The sequence below is a fragment of the Rattus norvegicus genome, chromosome 3, assembly GCF_021556685.1.
Source record: "Rattus norvegicus strain SHRSP/BbbUtx chromosome 3, alternate assembly SHRSP_T2T, whole genome shotgun sequence".
Taxonomy (NCBI): Eukaryota; Metazoa; Chordata; class Mammalia; order Rodentia; family Muridae; genus Rattus; species Rattus norvegicus.
The window spans coordinates 78,926,565-78,951,070 of NC_141536.1; the positions used below are offsets into that span (position 1 = coordinate 78,926,565).

The 24,506-nt window shown below is 51.0% G+C and overlaps 1 protein-coding gene across 1 annotated transcript in view; it reads left to right on the forward strand.

Moving 5' to 3' along the window:
- The first annotated feature begins 555 nt into the window (after positions 1 to 555).
- The window catches only part of Alx4 (ALX homeobox 4), a 36,468-nt gene continuing 12,517 nt past the window's right edge, over positions 556 to 24,506 (forward strand). The window contains 1 exon segment of the mRNA NM_001106553.2: positions 556 to 1,158. Coding sequence (NP_001100023.1) covers positions 729 to 1,158 — 430 coding nt within the window. The 5' untranslated portion in view covers positions 556 to 728.

Sequence of the window (24,506 nt, forward strand, 5' to 3'; positions counted from 1 at the left end):
CTGCCAAGTTCACCAAGAAGCATTCAAAGGATTCGCTAGGCCAGCGGCCCATCTGACTCCGAAAGTCAAAACCTCTTACAGTTCTTTAACCTGTCCATAAAATTTACATTCTCTCATACCCTAGACCCTAGCTGAAACCGTGCGTCAATTTGCAGCCCAGCTTCAGAAGCCAAGGGATGGCTGCAGTCTAGCCTAAAATCCAAAAGGCCCCGAGGCTTCTCCGGGTCGAATCGCCTCTAGCCTGTGAGTGGCATCTCTAGTGAGAGGAAAGGAGGGGCCGGGGAGGGAGGAAGGAGCGCTGGAAGAGGAGGGGAGGGAGAAGGGGGAGCAGGAAGGAGCAAGTCAAGAAAAAAAATCACTTTTTTTTTTTTCTGCTTCAAAACCTTAAGAGGGTTTGGGAGATCTGGTGAACTTTCCGAAGCATCCGAATCATTTTACGAAGCTCTTGGTTTTCTCTGGGCCAGCTGTGGGGAGTGAAGGGGGAGGAGAAAGAGAAGAGGCAAGCAAAGGAAACAGAGAAAGGGAAGAGAGTTTTTCTCTGAGAGAGAGAGAGAGAGAGAGAGAGAGAGAGAGAGAGAGAGAGAGAGAGAGAGAGAGAGAGAGAACAGGCAGGCCGGGCGCAGAGCACTGCCACCGCCTCCTTGCCTCCCCAACTCCCAGCCAAGGCGCGCGGTGGCGTCCTCGCGCCCTCGCCGGCGCCCCCGCCCCGTCACCCGCGCAGGCCAGGCATGAACGCTGAGACTTGCGTCTCTTACTGCGAGTCGCCGGCCACTGCCATGGACGCCTACTACAGCCCGGTGTCGCAGAGCCGGGAAGGTTCGTCGCCTTTTAGGGGATTCCCAGGAGGCGACAAGTTCGGTACAACTTTTCTGTCGGCCGCGGCCAAAGGACAGGGATTCGGGGACGCCAAGGGCCGGGCCCGCTACGGCGCGGGGCAGCAGGACCTGGCCGCACCGCTGGAAAGCAACGCTGGGGCGCGGGGATCCTTTAACAAGTTCCAGCCGCAGCCGCCCACCCCGCAGCCGCCGCCCGCTCCGCCCGCGCCGCCTGCGCATCTCTACTTGCAGAGGGGCGCCTGCAAAACGCCCCCGGACGGCAGCCTCAAGCTCCAGGAGGGCAGCGGCGGCCACAACGCGGCCTTGCAGGTCCCCTGCTACGGTGAGTGCACGTGCGGGACACCGGGCCCGGGGACTCCGCGGTTCGCGGCTTCGCTAACCCCAAAACCCTCTGGGCTGGCGGGAGGCTGGGGGAACTCCGGGTCTGCCGAGAGGACCGAGCGATTCGAGGGCGTCCCTGCGTCCTGCTGCTTCCCCAGCCCCGGCCCGGGCACAGAACACCGTGACTTCCCGGGTTTTTCCTCCGTTCATCCAAACTTCTCGCTTTGCGCTACCCCGCGGGGCCGGACTTGAAGCGGATGCTTCGTCCGGGTTCCCGGCGGGCGGGTACTAGAAGCTTCTCCCGCGGCACGCGGCGCGCGGCTCCGGGGCCGCCAAGGTTTCGCTCTCCGGCCTGGCAGGCTCCGTGCACCGCAGGTAAGAAGCTGCAGGTGCGGAGCGCGTCGGGGAGTCCTGAGCGCAATCTCCGGGCTCTGCACTAGAATCGCCGACAACGCAGCGTGTCGCGAAGCTCTTGCCGGTCTGTGTCCGGGAGAACCAGGCACCTCAGAAAACCCGAGTCCTGGCCAGGAGCGCGGACTGCATAGGCGACCGTGGCCAGTCCTTCTGCGATGTCTAGAAGTAGCTGGCATCGGGAAAGCACGGTTTAGTACTCAACGGGTGGGAAAGCAGTGATTCTGAGATACAGTCAGCACAGGACTGTGAGCAGAAGGAAAAAACTGGCTCCTGGTTCGGGCCCACAAGGAACCTGATCGAGATGGCCTAAATGACCTCCAAGCCCCCTTGATGTAGCTGCAGGGTTCAGGCCTGAGTCCTCAGTGCTCAGCTACCATAGTGGATGCGACAGCTGATCAAATGAGTTAGGAAACCAAAGCCATTCTAGCGCCTAAACTTTCTTTCTTCCTGTAGCATCAGAGTTAAGGAACAAGCCAAAACTCCAAGAAGGGAGAAAGACCTTCTCCCCAAGGCCTTTGTCTTTAGGCTGGGCCCTAGTGAGGTGGGCCAGTTCTTGACAGAGCAATGACTCTGGTTGTCCCACTCCAGGTGGGATATAGAGACACTAAGCCTGGGGACACAGGTGAGACGTGGTAGAGACCTTGATGGCTAGAATAACCCCGGGGACACAACCCAGGTTTAGTGTGCGCGCTTATATACACTCCTTCATATTGAACTTAATCACAGATGGGGCTGGAACACGTTTGCAGGACTGTAGACATAATCTGCCTTTAACCTAAACTTGAATTCTACACACACACACACACACACACACACACACACACACACACACACCTTTATTGGCTAGCATGGTCACGTACCAAATGCATACATTCATGTGGCTTTAGAAAGTATAAGCCCTCAAACTGACAGGACAGAGCTAAAAGCAGATCTAGAAAGATCTGGTGACCCTTCCTCTCCACCTCTGGCTGGAATGGGATCACTCTACACAGGCACTCCTTCCAGGCCCAGCTCCGGAACCCAGGCCTTGTCACTTGTGACTACCAGGTGAGAGCAGATGGCAGGCTCCAAGACCTACAGAAGTATGCCATGTGGAGGGGTCAGGGTGGTCAGTTGATTTCTTCCCCCTGCACTGTATTTTCATAGTTAAAAAAAATCCATTAGCATGACCTCAGAGGAGGCTGCGATACTAGTCAAAAAACAATAACAAAAAACAAAACAAAACAGTCAAACTACTCGCAAGACCTTGGTGAGAAAAATGTCTTAGGGTCTCCCTGGAGTCAGAAAGAAGGCTAGGCCTGTGACTGACCTATGGGAACATTCAGGATACAAGGCCAAGGAAAGGAGCAGCTCCTTGACCTGGAACTGCCCCTAACCCACAGAGTGACCCCGGTATGAGTAACTCTACTAAATTCCTATTTCCTCATTGATACCAGGCTAGTAAAGGAGACGTCGTAAATGCCGGCCCCCTCCCCCATGCAGCGTCCTCCTACCCACTTCTTCGATCTCACGTTGCTGGGAACCTCCAATTCTGAAGACGAGGCCAGCTCCTGCCCTGGCGGGGCCAGAGTCCTAGAGGGCAGGTTGGGAGGAAAGTCAGCCTGGAACCTACCAAAAATGAAGCTGGATGCTGCCTGGAGTAGAGTCAGTGCTACAGGAAACAGCCAACCAAGGCCAAATCCCTGTTCCTGTCCCCTCTCTGAGATGGCTGTCTCTGTACTGAAGGAGAGATCACATCCTCTAGGATGAGGCACACTGAGTCCAAGAGAAGCAGAGTCAAGAGTCTGGCCCGTTAGGAAGTAGCAGGGAGGTCTATGGAGTGAGAGCACTAACCTACAAGCAGGCTGGGAAACAAGCAGGGCAGTTGAGAATTGACAATTCTCGGGCACCGTTATAAGGGTGGCTACTCAAAGCCGGGAGAACACGGGCTCCAGCAAAAATCCTGAGATGTTCCCAGGAGCTTGGCAAAGCCCTGAGGTAGAGATGGACGTAGGGATAGGCCTGGCCTCGGCGGCTCTGGATCTTCTGCCGGCTCTGAGTCCGGACCCCAAAGCAGTTCCAAGTGGTGGGGAGCCTCGGAAACCTCAGCCCCAGAAAAACTCTGAGGTCCCTTGGGAGGAAAGTGCAGGCCTGGGGGCTGCCCTAAGGCTCAGCTGAGAGAGTGCAGGCCAGGCCAGAGTTTTTGGAGACTCCTGAATTGGAGGTAAGGGAGGGTTTCTCCTGGCTTCAGGCATCCTTATAGGATCCCGAACCTCAGGTGCCCCACCTTTATTTAGTCAAAGAGCAAAGCGAACGTAGAGCCATAATGCGTTTTTATGAAAGGGCTCAACGGAGAAGCCCTCACCCACTGCGATCTAGACCCCGCCAGGCTCCCTACGGTTTTTCAGCTTTCTGAATTTCTGGTCTGCTCTCAACGCGGCGGGTGAGCGCCTCGGGAACTGCTCACTGGGTAAAGACCGGCGGTGCTAGGAAAAACCAGGGCTCAGGGCTTTAGGCTCCGCAATCCTCCTCTTGCAGTCTTACGGGTACCTCTGAGGTTGCGGCTCAGCTGGGCACAGCCCTACCACCTCCCCTTTCGCTTTCGATTCGATGCACGCAGGTTTTCGTTGAGCGCAATTTGGGACCTCCAACAGCTCATCCGGAATGCAGCGCTCTGGGCGCCCCGGTCTCAGAGCGCTAGGGCCTGACTCGAGCCCGCATGGCGCCGCAGAGGGGGATGTTCTGATTTTCCGAATTAAACGAAATGTTAAACTCTAGAGGTATTTCTCTTCCCCCACCAACTACCCAGAACAGACACTACTCACAAACGATGACTCTTATTTGATTTAGTCAAGAAATAAGGATCTTTTGTAAATCCTCCTACCCCTAAAGATGGAGAACGGGGGCGTAGGAGGACAAGGAGAGCGGCCTAAATCAATCCTCCCGGCCTTTGAGAGAGGATTAAGTCTCTTCATGAAGGCCGAGATTCCCCGCCAGTTTTAGAGGGAATGCAAGAAAAGAATAGCTTTTAATTTTTTACTTGTTAATTTCCATAGCCCCCAGCCTGCTCCAACAACCCAGGCCTAAAGACACGTTCTTAACTAGAAAAACAGAAGGCTTGTATTAAAAGTCTAATGTTATTTTGAAATCAATGGATTCGGCATACATTTTTCTTTAATTCACACTTAGTGAGGTTCAAAGTCTTAAGTGGAAAAGTCTGGAAAACGGATAGGAACTTGCTCAACCATGGCCCTCTAGGTGTTGAATATGCTCACGAAAACTTTCGAGGGGAAAAAGCCTTTGTGTGTGTGTGTGTGTGTGTGTGTGTGTGTGTGTGTGTGTGTGTGTGAATAAAGAAATTTTCAAGAAAAAATTAGAAGCACCGGGGGACCCCATCACGTTTCTCATAGCAGTATGTCAAGGGTGACCTTTTAATTCTCTAGCGTTTGCATAGCACTGACCATAAAACGAGGCTATAACCAGCTAAGTCTAGAACCTTCCTGGGCTATCTATCCGGGAGCCATCAAAGCCTTCAGTTGCCCTTGAGGTTCCAGACGCGGAGGAAAACAAATTCTGACACTCTGCATTAAATCTTGCTAAGGTCCCATAGGGCTTTGGTTTCCAGCGACAGAAAGACGACTTTTCTGGAGAGTGCCTTGATTCGGTTCGAGGGCGGGTTTTTTCTGGGAGCGCTGCGCGCAAGTGGCGTTGTTTTAGTGGCTGAAATGGAAAACCTCCGTAGCAGCTGGGAGGGAGGAGAGGTTGGCGGCCGGTGCGTTTGAACCGGGTTGTCTGTTGTCTGCGGATGCTCCCGCAACCTTAGTGCCCGAGGCAGGAGGCAGGGACAGTATGGAAGCGCTAATTTCCCGAACCTCCCGCCGGCCTGGGATTAAGGCACGAGTTGGTTGCGCTAACAGTGGCGAGCACTAATAAACAGATTGGGTGAGTAGGAAGGTAGGTACTGGTACTCCTGAGTCCTTAGTCTGGAATCCTTCTTGCTCAGGAAGCCTAAGAACTTAAGCGCTTGTCACAGGCTTGTGGGGAACCTCCGGTCTGGTGTTGGCTTCTAGGTGCCACTTGCGCGCTCACTGACAACTCGCGGACCACTCTAGGTATAGCTTGAGATTGTGCAGTCCCCTCACCAAGGAGTCTGGGATGGTCATCTGATTAGGAAACCATACCAGTGCTTGGATCCTGGCTACAACTAGGTGATGATTCTCTCTAACGAAGTCAGAGTGGAAATCAACGGTGACCCCTTGTTTAAGCGCTAAGAGCCACCAGCTCGGCACCATTTGACAAGTGAGAGTCAGCGAGGAGATCCAGCAGCCCTTAACCAGGGTTTCTTCTCTGATACCGGTTACCAATGGCCCCAGGGATCGCACTTCTCTGCTATAATTGTGTGAATGAGTGACACCCCCATCTCCATTAAAGGTGCTTGTGTTGGTTAATCTTTTAGAGGTGTGGAGTAGCCTGAGGCGGGCAACCTTTGAGCCACTGGGACCTAGGAAGCCAGTCTTCCCAGAAAGGCTACAAAAATTAAGACGGGTTCAGATGCCTTCTGAGCCTTCAGGACGGTGCTCCCAATCGCATTGAACTCTTCCACTCTGTTCCCAGCACATTCTGTAACTTTTCTTCCTCACACTCACTCCCAACCTTCAGTACCAAGTAAGAGAGAGGGAAGGGAAATTAGTTAAACCCGGCGGCTCAGATGTTTGCAAAAGGTTGATCAGAGGAGCAAGGAAGCGCAGGGGTGATATAGCCACCGGGACAGCCTTCGCTTTAGTTTCTCTTTAAGAGGCAAGCCGTCGGGTCGCACCCAAAGTACTTCTGGAGAAGTAGGAGCCTTAAGGGTGAGGATTGCACTGCCTGACAAGGTACCTACCTGTCCTTGAGGCAGTGCTTGTGCTAGGGAACCCAGGTTTCTAGCGAAGGTCCGGGAATAAAGAGGGAATCCGCTGCGCGCCCGCCGCACATTGGTTCCGCAAAGCCGATTCTCTTGGTGGGGGAAGAAGCTCTTCCTGAATGAGGAGACCGTGCACTTTTTAGAAGGTGGGGCTGGGACTCTGTGCTACCGAGATCAAGATCGTGATCCAGAAGGGCCTGGAGTCCAAGGAGGGTTTGAGTACGTGTGCAAACTGTTCTCCTGCATGGCCTTAGAGAAAGTCCTCTCTGCTCCTGGCTTCCAATTTAACACAGAAAAAGAGATCTGTAGACTATGCAAAGATTGTCTGAGGGGATCTGCGGGGGACTCCCTCCTTTACTTTCCTACCCCCACGTGTTTTTTTCTCGGAGGAGTCCAGATAGATAGAGAGGGCAGAAAAGTCTTTCCTGGAAGCAGAAACCTGTCTTGAATGAGATCAGCAGTCCCGACAGCCCTAGAAGGTAGGGCTGGATGAAGGGTCTGGGCTCCTCGTTGGGGTTTAAATATAAAGGTAAATCACTGTTCTTTGGTGCTCACATGGCACCAGGCTCAAGCCAAGGACGCAAGAATTCTGGAGGCTCCCAGCACAGCCCTCCCTAATCTAATGTTCCATTTATGTTCCCCATCCCTGTACTTAGCAGTTGCCTACCAAGGCAATAAGGGCTTGGTGAACCAAGGGAATGTGGGCCTTCTGTGGCGAGAGCCTAATCCCTTCTGGTATATGTCCTGGAGATTGACTCTAAGGCTGAATGAAGAATTGGTGTTTCATTCAGAAGGTTGGGTGCATTTGAAAGTCTGCCACAACCCGTAGCTTTCCCCCCTCCACCCGCCTGTGTGTGTGTGTGTGTGTGTGTGTGTGTGTGTGTGTGTGTGTGTGTGTATGTGTGTGTGAATGTTAGCTAGCATGCCTCCTACCCATAGTTACTGGGTCCTCCTCCTACTGTTGAGTGAGTTGGGCTATAACTGTGTGTATTAATGTCTGTGCACTCCTGTGTGAAAACTGTATGTGACCCCAACCATGTTGTCACCCCTGCAAGGGAACTTGTGTACTTGGGTGTGTGCAAGGATGAGTGCCTGTGTGTGGCTCTAAAAGCCCCTCCTAACCCATGTACAACTAAGCTTCCCCTTCAGAGGTTTGTGCCTAAGGCAGGCTAAGTGGCTGGCTGTGTGTCTCTGGCTCCAAGCCGCCCTCCTTCTGGCTGTCTATTGCAGCTTCCCTGAGGCTGACTCACAGACTAGCAGTCTCCAGGTGGCAGGTCTCCAGCAAGCCCTGGAGTCCCAGATTGGGTCCGTCCAGCCCACCTGCAGTGTCGTGAGACTTATATCCCATTCGCTGGATACTTGGATGTTCATTTTGCCTTGCATGGCTCACTTTAAGACAAGCTATCCTAGCAACATCCTGATGTATTTTTCAGACTCCTTTTAGTAGATGAGCAGGGAACCAGGAGATAAGGGGCCCCCAAGCGCAGGTTATAGGGAGGGCAAGAATACCTCTTACTGGTAGGTGGAGAGGCACTGGGATTTGGGAACAATCTGGTTGGATTGCCTTCTCTTCATATATGGAGCTATGGGAACCACATTGCATGAGTACCCTGAGGCCAATGACCCACCTCTGCCTCTCTCACAGTGACTGCCTCCCAGTGCTGGGGACCTTGGTGACCCCAGGAACCATTGTTTCCGAATACAGACTTAAGCCGATCCTGGTATCCCTATTGGGTCCTGCTCGATTTTGGAAGAAATAGCAGTCTTCTCCTGTGCCAATGTCCTGTTTCACAGACTAGGATCATCAGGCCTAGGATGCCTGATTCCACTTACTTATGACTCCTCAAACTGTCTGTCACTGAGCCAGGCCCTGGGAGGCCCGAGATGTGCTGGACCCTGCCTCTGCTTTCAGGTCCAGAGGGAGAGGAGCAACCTCCAGTTCCTCTTCCCTGGCACCAGTGCTGGGCGGGCAAAGCCTCCCCCAGGCTGGCTCACAAACTGCAAGGGCAAAGATGCGCCTGGGTGGACAGCTAGTCTGAAGCCACCACCCTAGTGCCCGGGTATACAGTAGTCTGAAGCCACCGCCCTAGCCTACCTGGGCTCCCTTCTCCAGTAAGGGACGGGAACTAAGGAGTTTGAAGACCTTTGCCAACTCTCCTCTTCCCCCTCATTGCAGAGCAAGAGATCTGGGTGCAGGTGCTGACATTGCAGTGGAATTGACCCTGACCTTTAGCACACACTCTCTAGTGGCACTTAGGGACTTCATTTGTTGGATGTGGCTATTTAGGACTTGCTGACTAAGAGGGAGGGGAGGAGGAGGAGGAGGAAGACTTGGGAGAATGGAGAGTAAGTCCTGAGTCCCCACCCCCCACACACTCACATCTTTGAGGGAGCTAGAGTATTACAGGTGGCGATAGTGGCAAAGTGTTAATGGGGTGTCATTTGCTTATTATTATTGCTGTGTTGGAGATCAAACTCAGTCTCACACATGCTAGGGAAGCACTAACTACACCACTGCAGACTCTGAACGGATTTTAGGAGAGGAATGGGAACTTTGAGGTCCCTCCAGGATATGTGAGCCTCCCTGACATCTAGAAGTTTCCCTGGTCCTGTCTGTGGCCCCGCCATTCAGACGCCCCTACTCACAGCACGGCTCAGTGAGTCATTGGTCTTGGCCCCATGACAGACAGGACAAGTGTATGCACATCTCTGTGACACAAGCCGCCATGTCTGAAACTCTTTCATGGAATCCGATGGTTTTGCAATGGAAGCCTTGGTCCAGGTCTTGGAGCCAAGCAACCTTTAAAGACTTCAAGAGCCTTCCTCTCTGTCCACTGCATTGTACTTACAGAAGGAGAAGGTTGGACCACCTGCTGCAGGGGAGAGTTTAGCAGGCCTTCCCTGGTGTTTGCCCTAATTTTTCCTTCTACAGGAAGTACTGAAGGCTTCTTGTGTTCTATTTCATTGCAACCCCTTTGTGATGCCATGAGAGTGGTACACCTGCCAGAGGCCCGGTAGACAGTAAGGAACATGTACAGGCTGGGGCAGCTAGGAAGGGACAAAGAAGTTCTTGACAGCCCCAAGACAAAGCATTCTTTTCTAGGATGAACCCCATATACTTTAAAATCTTTCCAAGGCTATTCCAGATGGCATAGAGACAAAGGACAGGGTCTATTTCAAACATGGCTCCCAGAGAGGTCTTTCTATCATGTCTGGGGTACCTGATCAAGACTGGGTTTTGGCACTTGGGTAGGGTAGTGTTCCAGGCCTGACTTGGACCTCAGGCATGCTTCTTCACCCATGCCTGGAGCGAACAGCATGGCCCAGGTACCTAGGAGCTGGAGTGGGGATTATGTTCTGAAGCGCTGGGCAAGATGGGAACAGTCAGAAGAACTGACCAAAGCGTCTTTCTTCCTCTGAGAGACAGAGGAGGGCTGTGTGAGGCTCTGTCTGTGTTGCTCCAGATCATGTCTCTAGACCCTAAAACAAGGCTTGGGATACACAGTAGGTGCACAATTGGTGTTTGCAGTTGGATGCCTGATAGGAAAACGGGAGTGAACATTTCCATTTCTTCTCCTTCCTGTTGGCTCCTCTTTCCTTCCTCTGTGGAGATGGGTGGCAGCCCACAGTACGGACCTCTTTCACCCTTCTGGAAAAGGATTTCACTCTGCAAGGAGCCTGTGGCTCAGGAGCAGGGAGGTCGTGGGTAGACAACCATTTGTTTTGCAGAATTGCAGCAGTTTGGAGGAGATCCATCTATCCCCAACTGTTCCCCTTTAAGTTCATCTCCAAGGCCACAGGCCTGGTGTCCAGCTGCTGTGCCTGCCAGGCCTGGCTCTAATCAGGTGGTTGCTTGCCCCTCCTGAATCTCCTCAGACCTTGCCTGCAGTTAGCTCTAGCTTCTGCCTCCAGCCACATCCCGGGACTTTTGTTCCTTCCTACTGCCTGTCTGTAGGTCCACTCAGAGCCAGTCGAACCTGTCCATCCATCTCTCCTCCCCGGGATCCTGAGACTCCCAAGCAAGGGGCAATACTCTGTTCCCACCCACTCTGTTGTTCCTGGTTCCTACTTGGGTACCTACTAAGGCCTAGGCTTTCTCCCAGCACCATTCCTTCTGTTCCTTGTGTGGCCACAGCATCTTCATGGGTATGTCCTAGATGAACAGGCATACACGCACACACACACACACACACACACACACACACACACACACTTATACACTCACAGACTCATACCTCTCGCCTGGTAATGTCAGCACTCAAGGGTGGCTTCCACTACTCCAGACTGCCAGGCACTTGGGGGAGAATGCAGATAGAAACAGAGCAGAGCTCCCTTCTCCCTCACTAAAGAGGGAATAGACTTGCACGAGGCTGTGGGCACTGCCCTGGGAAGGTTCTTCTATCAGCAGATCCTGTGTACAACACCCCAGCCAGGCATATCCCAGGGTCTGACTGTGAGTGAGAGGTTTCCCAACTCATAGTCCAGCCTCACTTGGATGAGCTACATGGGAAATCCCAAGAGAGGTGGCAGTGGTCTGGGATTCCCAAGGACACCTGAACCAGTCCTCAGAGGCTGACCCTGTCAGTCAGCAGAAGGGGCAGGAAATGGGCCTCTGTCATCAGGAAGCTGCCTGAATCAAGGGTTTGGGTGAGCAAAGGTCTGAATGCAGCATGATGGTTGTAGGGAGTTGGAGCCCGAGGACTGGCAGGGGCCAGCTGTGAGGACTTTCATTTCCACAAAGGCTTGGGGCTTAGGGGACCCCTGGAGGTTGCTGAGGGGCCTGTAAAGGCCAGCCCCTTGATGAGTGTTGTGCTGCTTGGTGTGAGCTCCAAAAACAATTTCGTAAACTTTAACTGAGGGGGAGACAGTGTTTGTTTTCTTCATGGGAGTAAAATGTACAGACATGACATAAGTCTGAGTGTGGCCTCAGGCCTGTAAACCCAGCACGCGATGGGGTGCGGCATGAGGCTTGCTGTGAGAATGAGGCTAGCCTGGACTACATCAAGGACCTTCCTGAGTTCCATCAAACGACCGTGTGGTAGGAAACCTGTCCCCACTTTATAGATCCTGTGCGAGTAAGTTCTAGGACAACCTGGGCTACCTGGTGAGTTCCAGGACAGCCTGAGCTACAGCAAAAGACACTTCCACATATGTGTGCATGCACGCACATATAATATATAGCTTTATTACATGTAGCACACCAAATTATACATAGCAGAAAAGTTAATTATTTTAACCATCTTTAAGTGTACCATTCAGTGACATTAAATATACCCAAAATGTTGTATAACCATCTCCTCTGTTTCCAGAACTTTCCCACCATTTTAAATAGAGTCTCTACCTGTTCAACAAAAGCTTACATCATCTCTCCCCAGGCTGCTTCCTTCCGCTTTCTGTCTCTATACATTTCCCTAATTTCATTTCAATTTGTTCGAATCCGTTCTTGGCCATCTGTGTAACTTTTCAGGAGAAATACCTATTCCAGATCCTTCTCCAAGTTTTGAATCCATTTGTTTGAATGTTTTGTTGGTAAGTGGAAGGATTTATTATTTGTGCTGGCAGGGATTGAACCTGGTGTCCCAGGCCTGTGCCCTGCCATTGGTCCATACTCAAAGCCCTTAGAAGAATCTTTAGGCATTTGGATAATAATCTCTTATCACACAGATGGTTTATAAGGATCACAAAGCCTCCCTTCCTGTGGGCTGCCTTTGCCTCTCAAGTGGATGCTGTCTTTCAATAAATGAAAGGTTTTCATTTTGACAAATCTAGTTTACCATTTTCCCTCTTTGTCACCTATTTTTGGTGTCACATCTACATTGATGGCACCCACGTCCTGGATTTCCATTTACTTCTATTACTATTGAGACCCTTAGAGTAGGTCTTTGGTCTGTTTTGTGTCGGTCTTTGGGTACAGCATGAGATGGGCATTAGCTCCATGTGAGTGGACTTTCCACCCCAGCACCTCAGCAGAAAAGGCTGCCGCCTCTCCAGGGAGCATCTTGAGATGCTGGATGAGAACTGCTCACCCGGGGAACCTGAGAGCTTCCCTCGGGTATCTCCATCCTCTTGTCCACTCCATCTGTCTGTCCTCAGCAGGGCTCTCGCATGTGAGGTCTGGAATTGCAGAATGCACAGGGAAACACATAGGCCACTCTGTCTCTCTTCTTGCCTCCAGGTTAGTGATTGGCCAGTCACGGAGATTCAAGTCAGGGACATTTGTTCTCCAGGAACCAGAGCTGATAAGGGAGGGCAGAGCTGCAGGCCAGGGCTTCAGAGATGGCCCCTAAGCTCTTGGCTATTTGGGAGACCTGGGTTTCTCCAGTTAATTCTAGTGAGAGTAACCTCATATTATTAACATGGCTCAAGAACCTTCTCCCTGTGTGCTGAGAGGATCCCCTGGGAGGAAGCCCATGACCTGTCTGCTGCAGGCTTCATGCTGTCAGTTCTCTTGTGTAGCATTTATTCCCAGAAAAAAGACATTTGCATTGTCCTCTGCCCAGTCATCAATGAGTCCACCAGGCCTTGAGTTCCAGGCACTGGGCCCAGGGGAAGAGGCTCCATGTCCTAAGTATCAGACCAAATGATCAACCACAGTCTTCTGGGGCTGTCTGCAGGCAGGTAGCATGCACAATTTCTAAAACCTTATTTTACTTGTGTGTGTGTGTGTGTACACATACATGTACACATGTGTTTGTGTATGATGTGTATGTGAGAGTGTGTATGCCACAGCATGTTGTGGAAGTCAGATCTTTGCATACATACGTGTGTGATATGTGTTGCCATGTGTGTAGACGTCTGTGTACAGGTGCGTACACGTGTGTTGCCCAAAATTGATATCAGGTGTCTTCTCAATTGTTCTGTCTTGCAGAACCTGGGGCTCCCAGGTTTTGGCTAGTGCAACTCTGCTTGCCCGGGAAATCTGCTATCATAGATGGCAGCCATGGCTACCCAGCTTTTACACGGGTCCTGGGGATTAGAACTCAGGTCCTTATGCTTGAGAAGCAAGATATTTATCCACTTAGATACCTTCCGTGTGAGATTTCTTTGGAAGCAAATATCAAATGGCCTTTTCTAGCCCTTAGAAAATTAAATAGCGGCTTTGCGATGGATTTGGCCATGACTTCTTTCCTCCTATCTAAGAGAGAAAAGCTCTTCCCACTCTCCGTCTGTCAGTGATTCTATGCCTTACAACAACTGCCTTTCAGAAAGGAAGCTGGTCACTGGTGAAGGAAGCAGTCTCCTCCGAGATGTACATGACTTGTCCAAAGGCTGGAAACCCAGCTACACCAGAGCCTCACGGGTATTTATAGTTAGGTACAAAGCAAGGAAGGGCCACGGAGGCTGGCGAGACATCTTCCTTGCCCACAGCAAGGGCTCCATCTGAGGCGGAAGCTGCCAACAATATACATAGCCAAGTGTGGAGAACAAAAGGAATGGAGTTCAAGGCCTGGCTTTTATGGCAGTTTCACATGTTCTGAAAATGTACAGCAGTTACAAGTGTTTCACCTATTACAGGACCTGCTACGCAGATATGAAATGAGCTCGGATTGAAGGAGACCCTGGGAGCCACACTGCACAGGGTTTATGGTCCAGTCCATACACGTCCAGGCAGCTGAAGCTGAGAGACTTGGACAGGCACCTGGAAAGGACTGGGAAGTGAGGGTGCTCCTGCCCCTGAGGGATTTTCCCTTCCCTCTTGCAGCTGTGTGGACCCCATAGTTAGACTCTATTATGTGCCCTGGGGGATTTGTGGTGCAAAGGGATCCATGCTTTCTGCCTCGTTACCATTTCCCAACCATCTGGGGTGTACATTGCTCAGCCTTGCCTCCTAGGTGAGGAAACGAAGGTGCATAACTGTTGCTCCCCTAGAGATGCCCCGGGAGGCTGAGTGGAGGGGTAACCTGGGAGCATCCTTCTCTCCTCTGCCATCTCTCTGGTGAGGACAGTCAACATCCCTAGTACAATGAGGCTGGCTAGACAGAGCTTCAAGCTGGCCACCTCAGCACATGGCAGCTTCAGCACAGACCAAGGTTGCCCTGGCAACCCGTCTGTCACCTAGGTAAGGTGACTCACCTTCTCATTCTATGAGTCTGTACCTCCCAGCAGCCTTCCCTCTTGAGATGAACATTTGATACTTTCCATTTTGTCAGCTTGTTAAAGTACCCCAGAAACTCTAGATGAGTGAATGAGTGGGATTGGGGGATAAAGAATGGCAGAATAAGGGGCTGGGGATTTAGCTCAGTGGTAGAGCGCTTACCTAGGAAGCGCAAGGCCCTGGGTTCGGTCCCCAGCTCCGAAAAAAAAGAACCAAAAAAAAAAAAAAAAAAAAAAAGAATGGCAGAATAAGGGTAAACCTGTGCCTGTTCCACCCCAGATCCTTCTCATTCCTTCATATTGAGCAGGATTTAAGCTTCTCCATCTTGCCACGGTATGCTGGAGGGGACATCAGGGATGCAGGCTTTCTTTTGTTGTGAGAAGAAAGACAGGATCTGGGTTATCAAGTTACTGGTATTTGGGGACATACTCAAAGCCACATGGTTTAAAGGAGTCAAAAGAAGCAGTGAGCAGTCTGACCACGGGTTTAGAAGCAGGTAGACATGAGTTCAGGTCCCACCTTTCACTGTACTCTGCCACTCAAGCTGGCACACAGAGCTTGGGTTTTAAGGCCTGGGCTAGGCCCTCATTAGCAGAAGCTGGGAAATTTCCAGTCTCCTCAGAGGAGCAGTTAATAGGCTAGTTTGAATTCTTGTTGGTTTTCAGTCCTTAGATCAAGTAGCTCCTTGACCTTTTCAACCTGCAGCAGCCAGCCCTTCATTTTGTGGACTTTGGTGTCAAGGCACAATGCAGTGTTCACTTAGCAGAATCTCCTGTGACAACTAGATGGTACTTGTTACCTATCTGTGCCTTCCATCAGGTTATGGCCCTGTATGTAAATGCATGTGTGCTCATGTGTGCGGAGGCCAGAGGTCCCCCTTGCTTTTGAGATGAGGTCTCTCAATAGGTCGAGGACGTGTTTGACTAGACTGGATGTCCAAAGAGCCCAGGAATCCTCCTGTCTCCAACTCCTCCTCTATTTAGTGTGTGTGTGTGTGTGTGTGTGTGTGTGTGTGTGTGTGTGTGCGTGCGTGCATGCCATGGTATTTGCGTGGGAGTCAGGACAATGTTTGGGAGTTGTTTTTCTCTCCTGTAACTGTACAGGACCAGAGAATTGAACCCGAGTCTTTAGCCTTGACAGCAAGCACCTGTACCCACTATGCCATCTTGCTAGCTCAAAAAATGGAAAGTCTGATAGATTCAGAGAGATTTTATTTTCAAATTCTCAGCTGCAATAAAAGCAGCTTATGGCCCTTTGCTCACAGACTTTGCTACAGGCCTAAAAGTCACTACTGAAGAAAGTGCAGGTTTTACCTGGGGCCCCTGAAGGGCTGGGCGAGATGGATTCACAAAGAGGTGTGTGAGGTATGCTCTGGAACTGGCATCATGGCTCTGCTTAGGACGTGGGGACCAGACATTTAAGCCGGAGGATGCTGGGTCATGGAGCACTCACTCCACTCCACCCAGGCCCTGTGCTAAGCGGTACAGAGTGTGCTCTGTAGAGGGATCCTGGATAAGAACAGATTCCTACTGGCTCTTATGTATAATTTCTCCATAAAACCTCTACATTTTGCAAAGGGTTCAGACTTAGGAAGAAGTGCAGTGGGGAAGCCCAGAGGCCCCACACATGGATGTTTTGCCATGCCAGCTAAGTCATCCTTGATCTTCTGGGTCTCACATGAGTCAACAGGCAAATGCTGATTGGCCAGCAGGAACACAGCTATTATTTTTCTGTGAACTGACTAAGCTGCCTGTCTGCCTCTTTACTTCTAAGTACTTTGGTGCACAGTTAAGGAAGAAGACACAAGTCTATTCTTAAGGTCCCTGACAGTTGGCGACACTGGTCTCATGCAGGGGGCAGCCTACTTGGTGTCAGCATGGAGGTGTGTATAATGGGTATGAAGAAGCAGCAAAGAGGGGCTGGCCTCCTGCACTTCCTGCTCTGTTTCCCTTCTCCCTGGGCCTGGTCTCTGGATGTCTAGCTGGTCCCACCAGGCATCTGTCCCACTAAGGTACCTGCCCTGCAGGATGCAGTGGAACTGTCAGAGTCAGGCCACTTTCTAAATAAGCCATCGCCCTCTCTGTCTCATTTCTGAAGTTGTGAAATGGGGTGTAAAGAGGGAGTCACCACTGCAGGTCCCAAGGACCATGCAGACTACAAAGTACATTCACTGTTTTCCACTGTTCTCCATGGTGCTCTTGTTACTTCCTCTTCCTTCCTTGACTCTGACAGCCCACGCCTCTAAACCAGGAAAGACCCTCCCACCAGAAGAGCCCAGAGAACATCTGTGTAAGGTGGGGCTGTGGGGCCTGCCTCTATTAAGAACCCCCAGGAGATCACAGGCCAGGGGTGACCGCTCCTAGCCATAAGACGATCCACCAGCAAGACAAGGTGGTAAACTGAGTAGTTTTGCCATAAGACAGTCATTCACAAGTGAGTCAGATGTTTCCTGCATACCTACTGTGTGCCAATATAGCTGGAACTCAAGAGATACTTAGGGTTTTGCAGGGAGGGAGACGACCTCCAGGAAAAATAAAAATAAAAGCCCAGACCTCAGGCCTTTCATTCAAATGCTCTCATTCAAGGTCTCTGTCTGGTGCCTCATTTTGCCCACTGGTTCGATGAGCTATGACAAGGGCAGCAAGATCTCTGTGGCAGGTAAGCAGTAGGGATGGATACCTGCGGAACTGGTAGATCCTCCTAGGAACCTTCTTCAGATCACCCCAACCCCACACCCCCTCCTCTTTGCCTCAGGCCCAGAAATACTTTATTGGAACTACAGTGCCTCTTAGTGGTAAGTGTGGGAAACTGCAGCCTTGCTTTTGGCCTCTGGGAGTTGGACCTACAGTCTTGACACAGAACCAGCACTGAGGGTGAGCAGCTGCCTGAGACTCCTCCCAGGGGTTGGCCACCCACAGGACTGGCCCCTCCACAGTGCCTTTTGCACTCCTAGTGGCACGGATTCACTCAGAGTTGTAGATCTGAGGAAACATCCATTGTTAGCCCAGAGGTTTGTTCAGGCTGAAATAGTCACAGGGCCACCTTCATGCCTGCTTCATGGCTGATTTCTTTGAGCTCCTTCTCGAAAGGTCTCTTTTCCATCCATGAGGTAACCAGTCCACACAGACAGCATGTGCTGAGGTAGGGAGACCAGTGATAGAGAACCCAGGATAGTGTGGTAAGGACAGAAATCCACAGAACTCTCTCTCCCTCCCCCCCCCCCTCTCTCTTTCTCATACACACACACACACACACACACACACACACACACACACACACACACAGAATCAGAGACAGAGACAGAGACAGAGACAGAGAGAGAAGTGCAAGAGACAGCACAGGAAGGGCAGCCTCAGAGGTAAGAAACACAAGGCCACCATGCAGCACATGGTGGGGGGGGCAGGAGTGCTATTGGGGGTGGGGGTGAACAGGTCAAACTCAGTTAAGCAAGAAGGGGTGATCTAGCTCACAGGGCCCTGAAAGCCACAGTGGGGGTGACCAAGGTAGCAGAATACAACAGACCACAGTTTTGTTGCATTTGACTGTCAAATACTGAAGGAGTCATTCTGTGTATTTCTCATCAATATTTGGGGTGTTTTACTGTTTGTTTTTGAGACAGGGTTTCTATACATAGCACTGGCTGTCCTGAACCTTGCTCTGTAGACCAGGCTGGCCTGGAACTCAGAGATCCACCTGCCTCTGCCTCCCCGGTGCTGGGATTAAGGTGTGAGCCACCATGCTCAACTTCCGGAGTTTTTAAAGTGTGTGTGCATGCACACGTTTGTGTGTCTCTGTGTGTTTGTGTGTATGTGTGTGTGTGTCTGTGTGTATGTGGGTGTGTGTCTGTGCCTGTGTGTGTTTATGTGTGTGTGCACGTGTGCATGCGCGCACATTCACACAGCCACATGGAAAGCAGAGGTTGTCAATCAGGTGAGTGTGTTCTTTAATTGTTCTCTACCTTATTTCTTGAGATGGTGTCTCTCACTGAACCTGGAGTTCACTCAATCATTGGCTAGGCTGGCAGGCCAGCAAACCCCAGAGATCCTCCTGTCTCCACCTTCCCAGAGCTGAGATCATAGGCCTGTGCCAGTGCAGCTGGCTCTTTATGTGAGTGCTGGGGACCGAACTCAGGGGACTCTTCCATCAACAGTGTTCACTGTTGCTGTGTGCTGTTTCAAGGAGTATCCTGTCGTGTATTTGGCATCTGAATGAGGCCTCTGGGAGCTGGAAGGAACTTCTGCTGTGGGTTGTGGCATGATGGGCGCCCGCATCTTAGACACCTACTGGCTGCACTCAAGGATATAAGCCTACAGACCAAGAATCTTAGGAGGAAATCTGGACTGGACTTGAGCATGGGCAGTCATCCAGCGGTCATAGAGGCCTTGACTTGGAGTCCATTGTGATCCAGATGGGAGGGAGGTCAGTACCACCCCACCACGATAATGCCACCCCATTGTAGCAGGAGCTTTTTTCTGAAGCTGCCCTCTCCCACCCCACTCCATCCAGGCCTCTCGCTTCCCATAACCCCACAGCACAGTGTCAGCTCCCTGTCAGCACAGGCTTCCCTGGGATTTCCAGTCTCTGATTCAGATAAGAGCTTATCCTCATCTCAGAGAAAGCCAGCCAGGACAAAACAGGCCAACAAAAGGGAAAAGTTAGCCCACATACTCAACTTTCTACTTCTGGAAAACTTCCAGTATTTTCCAAGGATAATCACTCCCTGCTTACTTTCCTAGAAATGAGTGTCTTCTTTCCACTTGCCAAAGCCCCGTTCTGTAACAGGGTTCAGTCCTTCATTCATCAGGTGTTTACTGAGCAACTATATGTTCCCAGTGCAATACTAAACGCTGGACACAAGGGGTGATGAACGGTCCCTGCTTTCTAACAGGGAGGGGGGAAAGCAAGCAAACCGATAGATGCACAATAATTCATGTTTAATCCCAACAAAGACGCTGCACAGAGTAGAATGCACGGAATCTGTGTATGGGAAGGATACCCTTTACCCTGGCTATTTCCATTAACCTCAGCTTTCTACACAGTAGACCATTGGACTTGGTCTCTCATTCATTCCTTAGGTTCATTGTCAATTACTTCTCTAGGATAAGGCCTAGAAGTGGGACTTTGGGGTGAAGGCCTTTGAACGTTGAATGATGTTCAACGCCATTTTGTATCTTCTCATTAATTACGTTTTTCACCCCACAAAATAACACCGTGAGAGATGAAGCTCAGTGTGAATCTGTAGTCTCTAACGCATCCCCATACAGATTTCTGTACCCATTGACACCATCACAAAGGCACGATCATATAGTTCGAACAAACCTCGCCCCCTCCCCCATCCCCTGGCCCCCTGCAGCCAACCCTCTGCCCTCTGTACCTCCATTCCTACCTTCCCAGGCTCACGTGATAACTGAATGGGTCACACAGTGTGTGCACTTTCAGGCTGGTTCCTTTACACGTGCAGTGTGCTTCCGAGACTCCCCCATATTGTCCAGACGGTGGTTTGTTTCTTTACTGTTATTCCACCGTGAGCTCCTCAGTCTGCTCACCACTTGCCTATTTTTTTTTTTTTTTTGGTTCTTTTTTTCAGAGCTGGGGACCAAACCCAGGGTCTTGCGCTTCCTAGGCAAGCGCTCTACCACTGAGCTAAATCCCCAACCCCACCAGTTGCCTATTAAAGGACCTTTGTTGCATTGCTCAGCTTTTGGAGACTGTGACCAGATGCTCGTGACAATCAATTTAAAAGTAAAGAGGGTTCTAGCTGCTTTGGAGGTTGAATCCCAACACCTATCTCTAGTCAAAATGAGATTTGCTTGCCAGAGACGAGCACTGTTCTGTGCTGATGTTACTCTGTAGCATGGGATTGGATCTCGGTTGGGTGTGTTGCTTTGGGTCTGTGATGATGTAGCCCATCGTGGCAGGAACAAGATGCAGAGGAAACTGCATGTGGGAAGGGGGAGGGGAGAGATATTAGTGCCCTATAATCCTTTTCAAGGGCACATCCCCAACGATCTAAGACCCACCCACACTTCCCTATAAACCCCAGCTCCTAAAGCTTCCCTCACCTTCCAGCATTGTCAGTTGCTGAGGACCAAACCACATGGCACAAGCAAGCCTTCGGGACGTTCAGAGCCAAGCACAGCAGTGTTTTCTCTCTGGTTTGGGTCTCTGCCCCCTCACAGATGGGTCTTCATTTCTTAGAGCATTTGCCGAGCTGAGGGCTTTGCTGGAGCCAGGACTAGGTTAGTCTAATCACATTAGAAGCTGCTGACAATTGTGACCTGCACCCTGAGTTCCTGTCTCTGTATCTCTGTGAGGGGGTGCTCTGCGGTCTCACCCCAGTTTTCCTTTGTGCTTAGCGGTAGGAATGATGACCTGCCTGTCCCCAGGTTCATTGGCCACCCATGTGTCTTTGCTGAGTTGCCTGTTCACATAAACTGCCACCTTAAAAAATTCATTATTGTGAACTAAACTCCACACCCAATTCAGATTTCACTATTTCCCATGTGCCGGTGTCTTGGGACCCTCGATCCACTTCTTCTGTCCCCACCACCTCCTCTGGTCTGTGCCTCCTCATTTCTTCATTAGGGCTCTCTGGCTGATGGGTGCTCAGAATAAGATGCCTTTCATCCCCGACTAGCTTGAGCACTGGTTGTCACACTCTTTCCCGTCCCGGCTCACTGCCTCTTGAGTGAGGACACACATGTGCTCCCTGTGTTCTTGCTGTCATGCTGCCTGGGTACTTCTTCCTCTGCAGCATTATTTACCAAGCTGCCTGCTAAGCTAAAGACCTCTGGACAGAGCCCAGGGGCAGATGAGGTGGGTTGAGGATTTATGTGATCAATGGCTAACCTTTAGCCTCCACCCCAGGCCCCCAGGACTGTTTGGACAGCGGTGGGTTTAGTCAGTGCCCTTTAAATAGCATGAAAGGGCCCCGTGCTGGCCTGTTTTGTTTAAGGAGATTACATCGGTGCTGTGCACTTCGCCACAGGGTGTGTGGGGCCGGCTCACCCGGGGAACAGAGAGAGCCGCATGTCCCCCACAAAGCAGATGTTTGGAGGGAAAATAGATGTAATCAAAACCACGGAGGATAAAATTACTCAGACCCTGTAGCCATACATGCCGTGAGCACTGCCTATGCCCAGCCACACACGTACACACTCTCTACCCAGGTCCACACTCACCCATCCACACTGACACACAACTCTACACATGTCTGCACACTCATGACCCTTGCCCCAGGCAACTGGAAACATGTTTCTCCCACACCCATCCCCAGCTGCAGGCTGGTGCCTATACCCTAGGGGCTCACATCCTCTGAATAGATGGATGCATAAAGGGGCTCTTGGTGCCCTCTGGAAACATTCACAGGAAAGAATGGATGGCTGGAAGGAAGGAAGGAAGGAAGGAAGGAAGGAAGGGAGGGAGGGAGGGAGGGAGGAAAGAATACCTTGGAAATTTCTCGAGAGCTTTAGATGACCCTAGATGGGAAGGCATGGTGGGTAGAAGTTAAGGGAAGGAAGGTGGATTTCCTATTTTCTTCCTTTCACGAGCTGAGCCCCAATGGCCAACACTGAGTGGGATCAGTTTGTGATGGTTGGTTCCCAGACGTGGTCTGTAGCCTACCCAGAAGCTCTTGCTTCTCATTCCCCACCTGGAAGCGTTACTCCACGGGAATAACACTGGCTTCAGATTGTTCTAGAGCCTTTGGCACTCTGAGGGAAGACCTTTCTGGAGCAGGCATTACTTTGAACAGTCACCCCTTGTCTCCCTTCTCTGGGTAGTCTTGATCTGATTGCTGGGCCTGGTGCTGTGTTCAAATGAAGGTGGATCTCTGTGAGTTTGAAGCCAGCTTGATCTACACAGTGAGTTCTAAGCCATCAGGGGAGGAAATATGGAAAAGGGGAAACTTTAGGTCAGGATAAGCCAGGCTCTACTCGCTGTCTTGACTTGGGACACACCCACAAAAGGCTCCTTGCATGATTTGGGAAGGAAAACATTCAGCCAGAATAAAATATATGCAGTGTCCCTGAAGGCTGAGGGAAAGGCAGGCTTGCTGCTGATGGCCTGGATTCAAGCCGGCCTCTGTTGCTGCTCAACTGACTCCAGTACTGGGGCCACAGTGTCGAAGGATGCCACAGCTGGGCAAACTGGCACTTCCGGAGGTCACTTCTCTTGTGCAATGCAGTGGTCTGACACAGAGACGACTACTCTCTGGTAGGTGATGGATGCTGGTTTAGATCAGCAGATCTTAACCTATGGGTCAAGACTCCTTTGAGGGTCAAATGAGCCTTTCACAGGGGTCACATATCAGATATCCTGCATATCAGATATTTACGTTATGATTCATGACACTAGCAAAATTACAGTTATGAAGTAGCAAGGGAAATAATTTTATGGTTTGGGGGTCACCACTACATGAAGAACTGTATTAAAGGGCCACACAACATTAGGAAAGTGAAAACCACTGGTTTAGATGCTGGCCCCTCCCTGCTGGTTCTGCTTGCTGTGTAAAGAGAAATGTCCTTTAAGGTCCACCCTGACTTTTTCCCCACCCACTTTCCCTCAGTCTCCTCCAGTCTTGGAAAGTGACATGAGTGTGCTCAGTTCCCCTCGTGTACCTATACATACCTGGTCCCCTCTCCTGCTCAACACCAGCCATCTGCAAGTCTGCAGTGGGGCCGTGCTGAGCGGCTGCACGAGGAGGGAACACTGTAGTGTCTCTTGGCCATGGCACATCTTTTCTTCCATAGCCTCTCCCCACATATTAGAGCCTGTCCCTCCCTATGCTATGAGCTGAGGCAAGACGAGTGACAAGAAGCTCCCCTTGGCAGTTGGAGAGCCGGACCCCGAGGGCTTTGTTCACAACTAGTCAGAACCCCCCAGGCTGTGAGGGCTGAGTGGAGGACAGAGGGTTGACTTCTGCTCCCTGGGAGAGCTGTTGCAGGCACCTGGAAGGCAGGATTTTCTGGGCAGGCGGTAAGAGGTGAGGGTTGCAGGGAACCGGGCAGGACAATGGCCTCCTCTAGACAGGAGTAATCAGACTCACATTGTGCAGCCAGGGATTTCAGACCCATCCTATTGATAAGGAGTGCCAGCATGAGCCAGATTCTGAGTTACACAAGGCCTTGCCCAGGTTACTGCCCTAGCCAGCCCCTCTGGATCTTTTGGCTGGCTTCACACAAGGTCCTCCATGCTTCCCTCATCCCTGGACCCTATCTAATCCAAACAGACCCTGTCTGCTGGGGATCACATAGGAGTCATGGCAGGAGCCATAGGCTTTAAGGTAGCTAGATGGCATACTTCAGTCAGAGGAACTGTGTCCCAAGTCCCTGTAGCTGGGTTGGGGAAGGACCTTGGAGAGCTGGACCAGGAACAATAAACCAGATTCCCGGAGGACAAACACGGGCTGGCTCAAGGTGCATGGCCTGGCTTCAGGGGTCCCAGGAGGAGGGGCCTTATAGATACAAAGCCAGGGTCTCCGGCCTTAGCTTGTCGTTCTGAGATAGGTAAGTATGGTTACAGACCTTGGGAGATTTCTCCTTTATTGTCTAGAGTAGGAGCCCAGCTTCAGCATTTAAAGGAAGAAAATTAATAATCAAAATTAGCATGCTGACTAGGGTAAAGGTTAACAACTGAATGACAATTCATACCTGCTGGGAGACGGGAAAATCAGTTTTCTCCAGTGGAGTGACACTAAGTATATCAACTCCTCCAGGGTAGACCTCATGTTGTGTTGTAGGTGACGAACATATAACAGACGCCTTCTCCTTCGTGTGTGTGAGTGTGTGTGCGTGTGTGTGCTCAAGCTTTAATTTGGTTACAGTTTGGTGGGTTTTTTGAGAAGGTTGAATTTCGTTTCCTTGGTTGTAGACGATGAGAGGATCTGGGAGGGCTTGGGGGAGGGGTGGAATATGATCAAAATATACTTGAAGTTAAAAAATGTTTTAAATAACTAAAA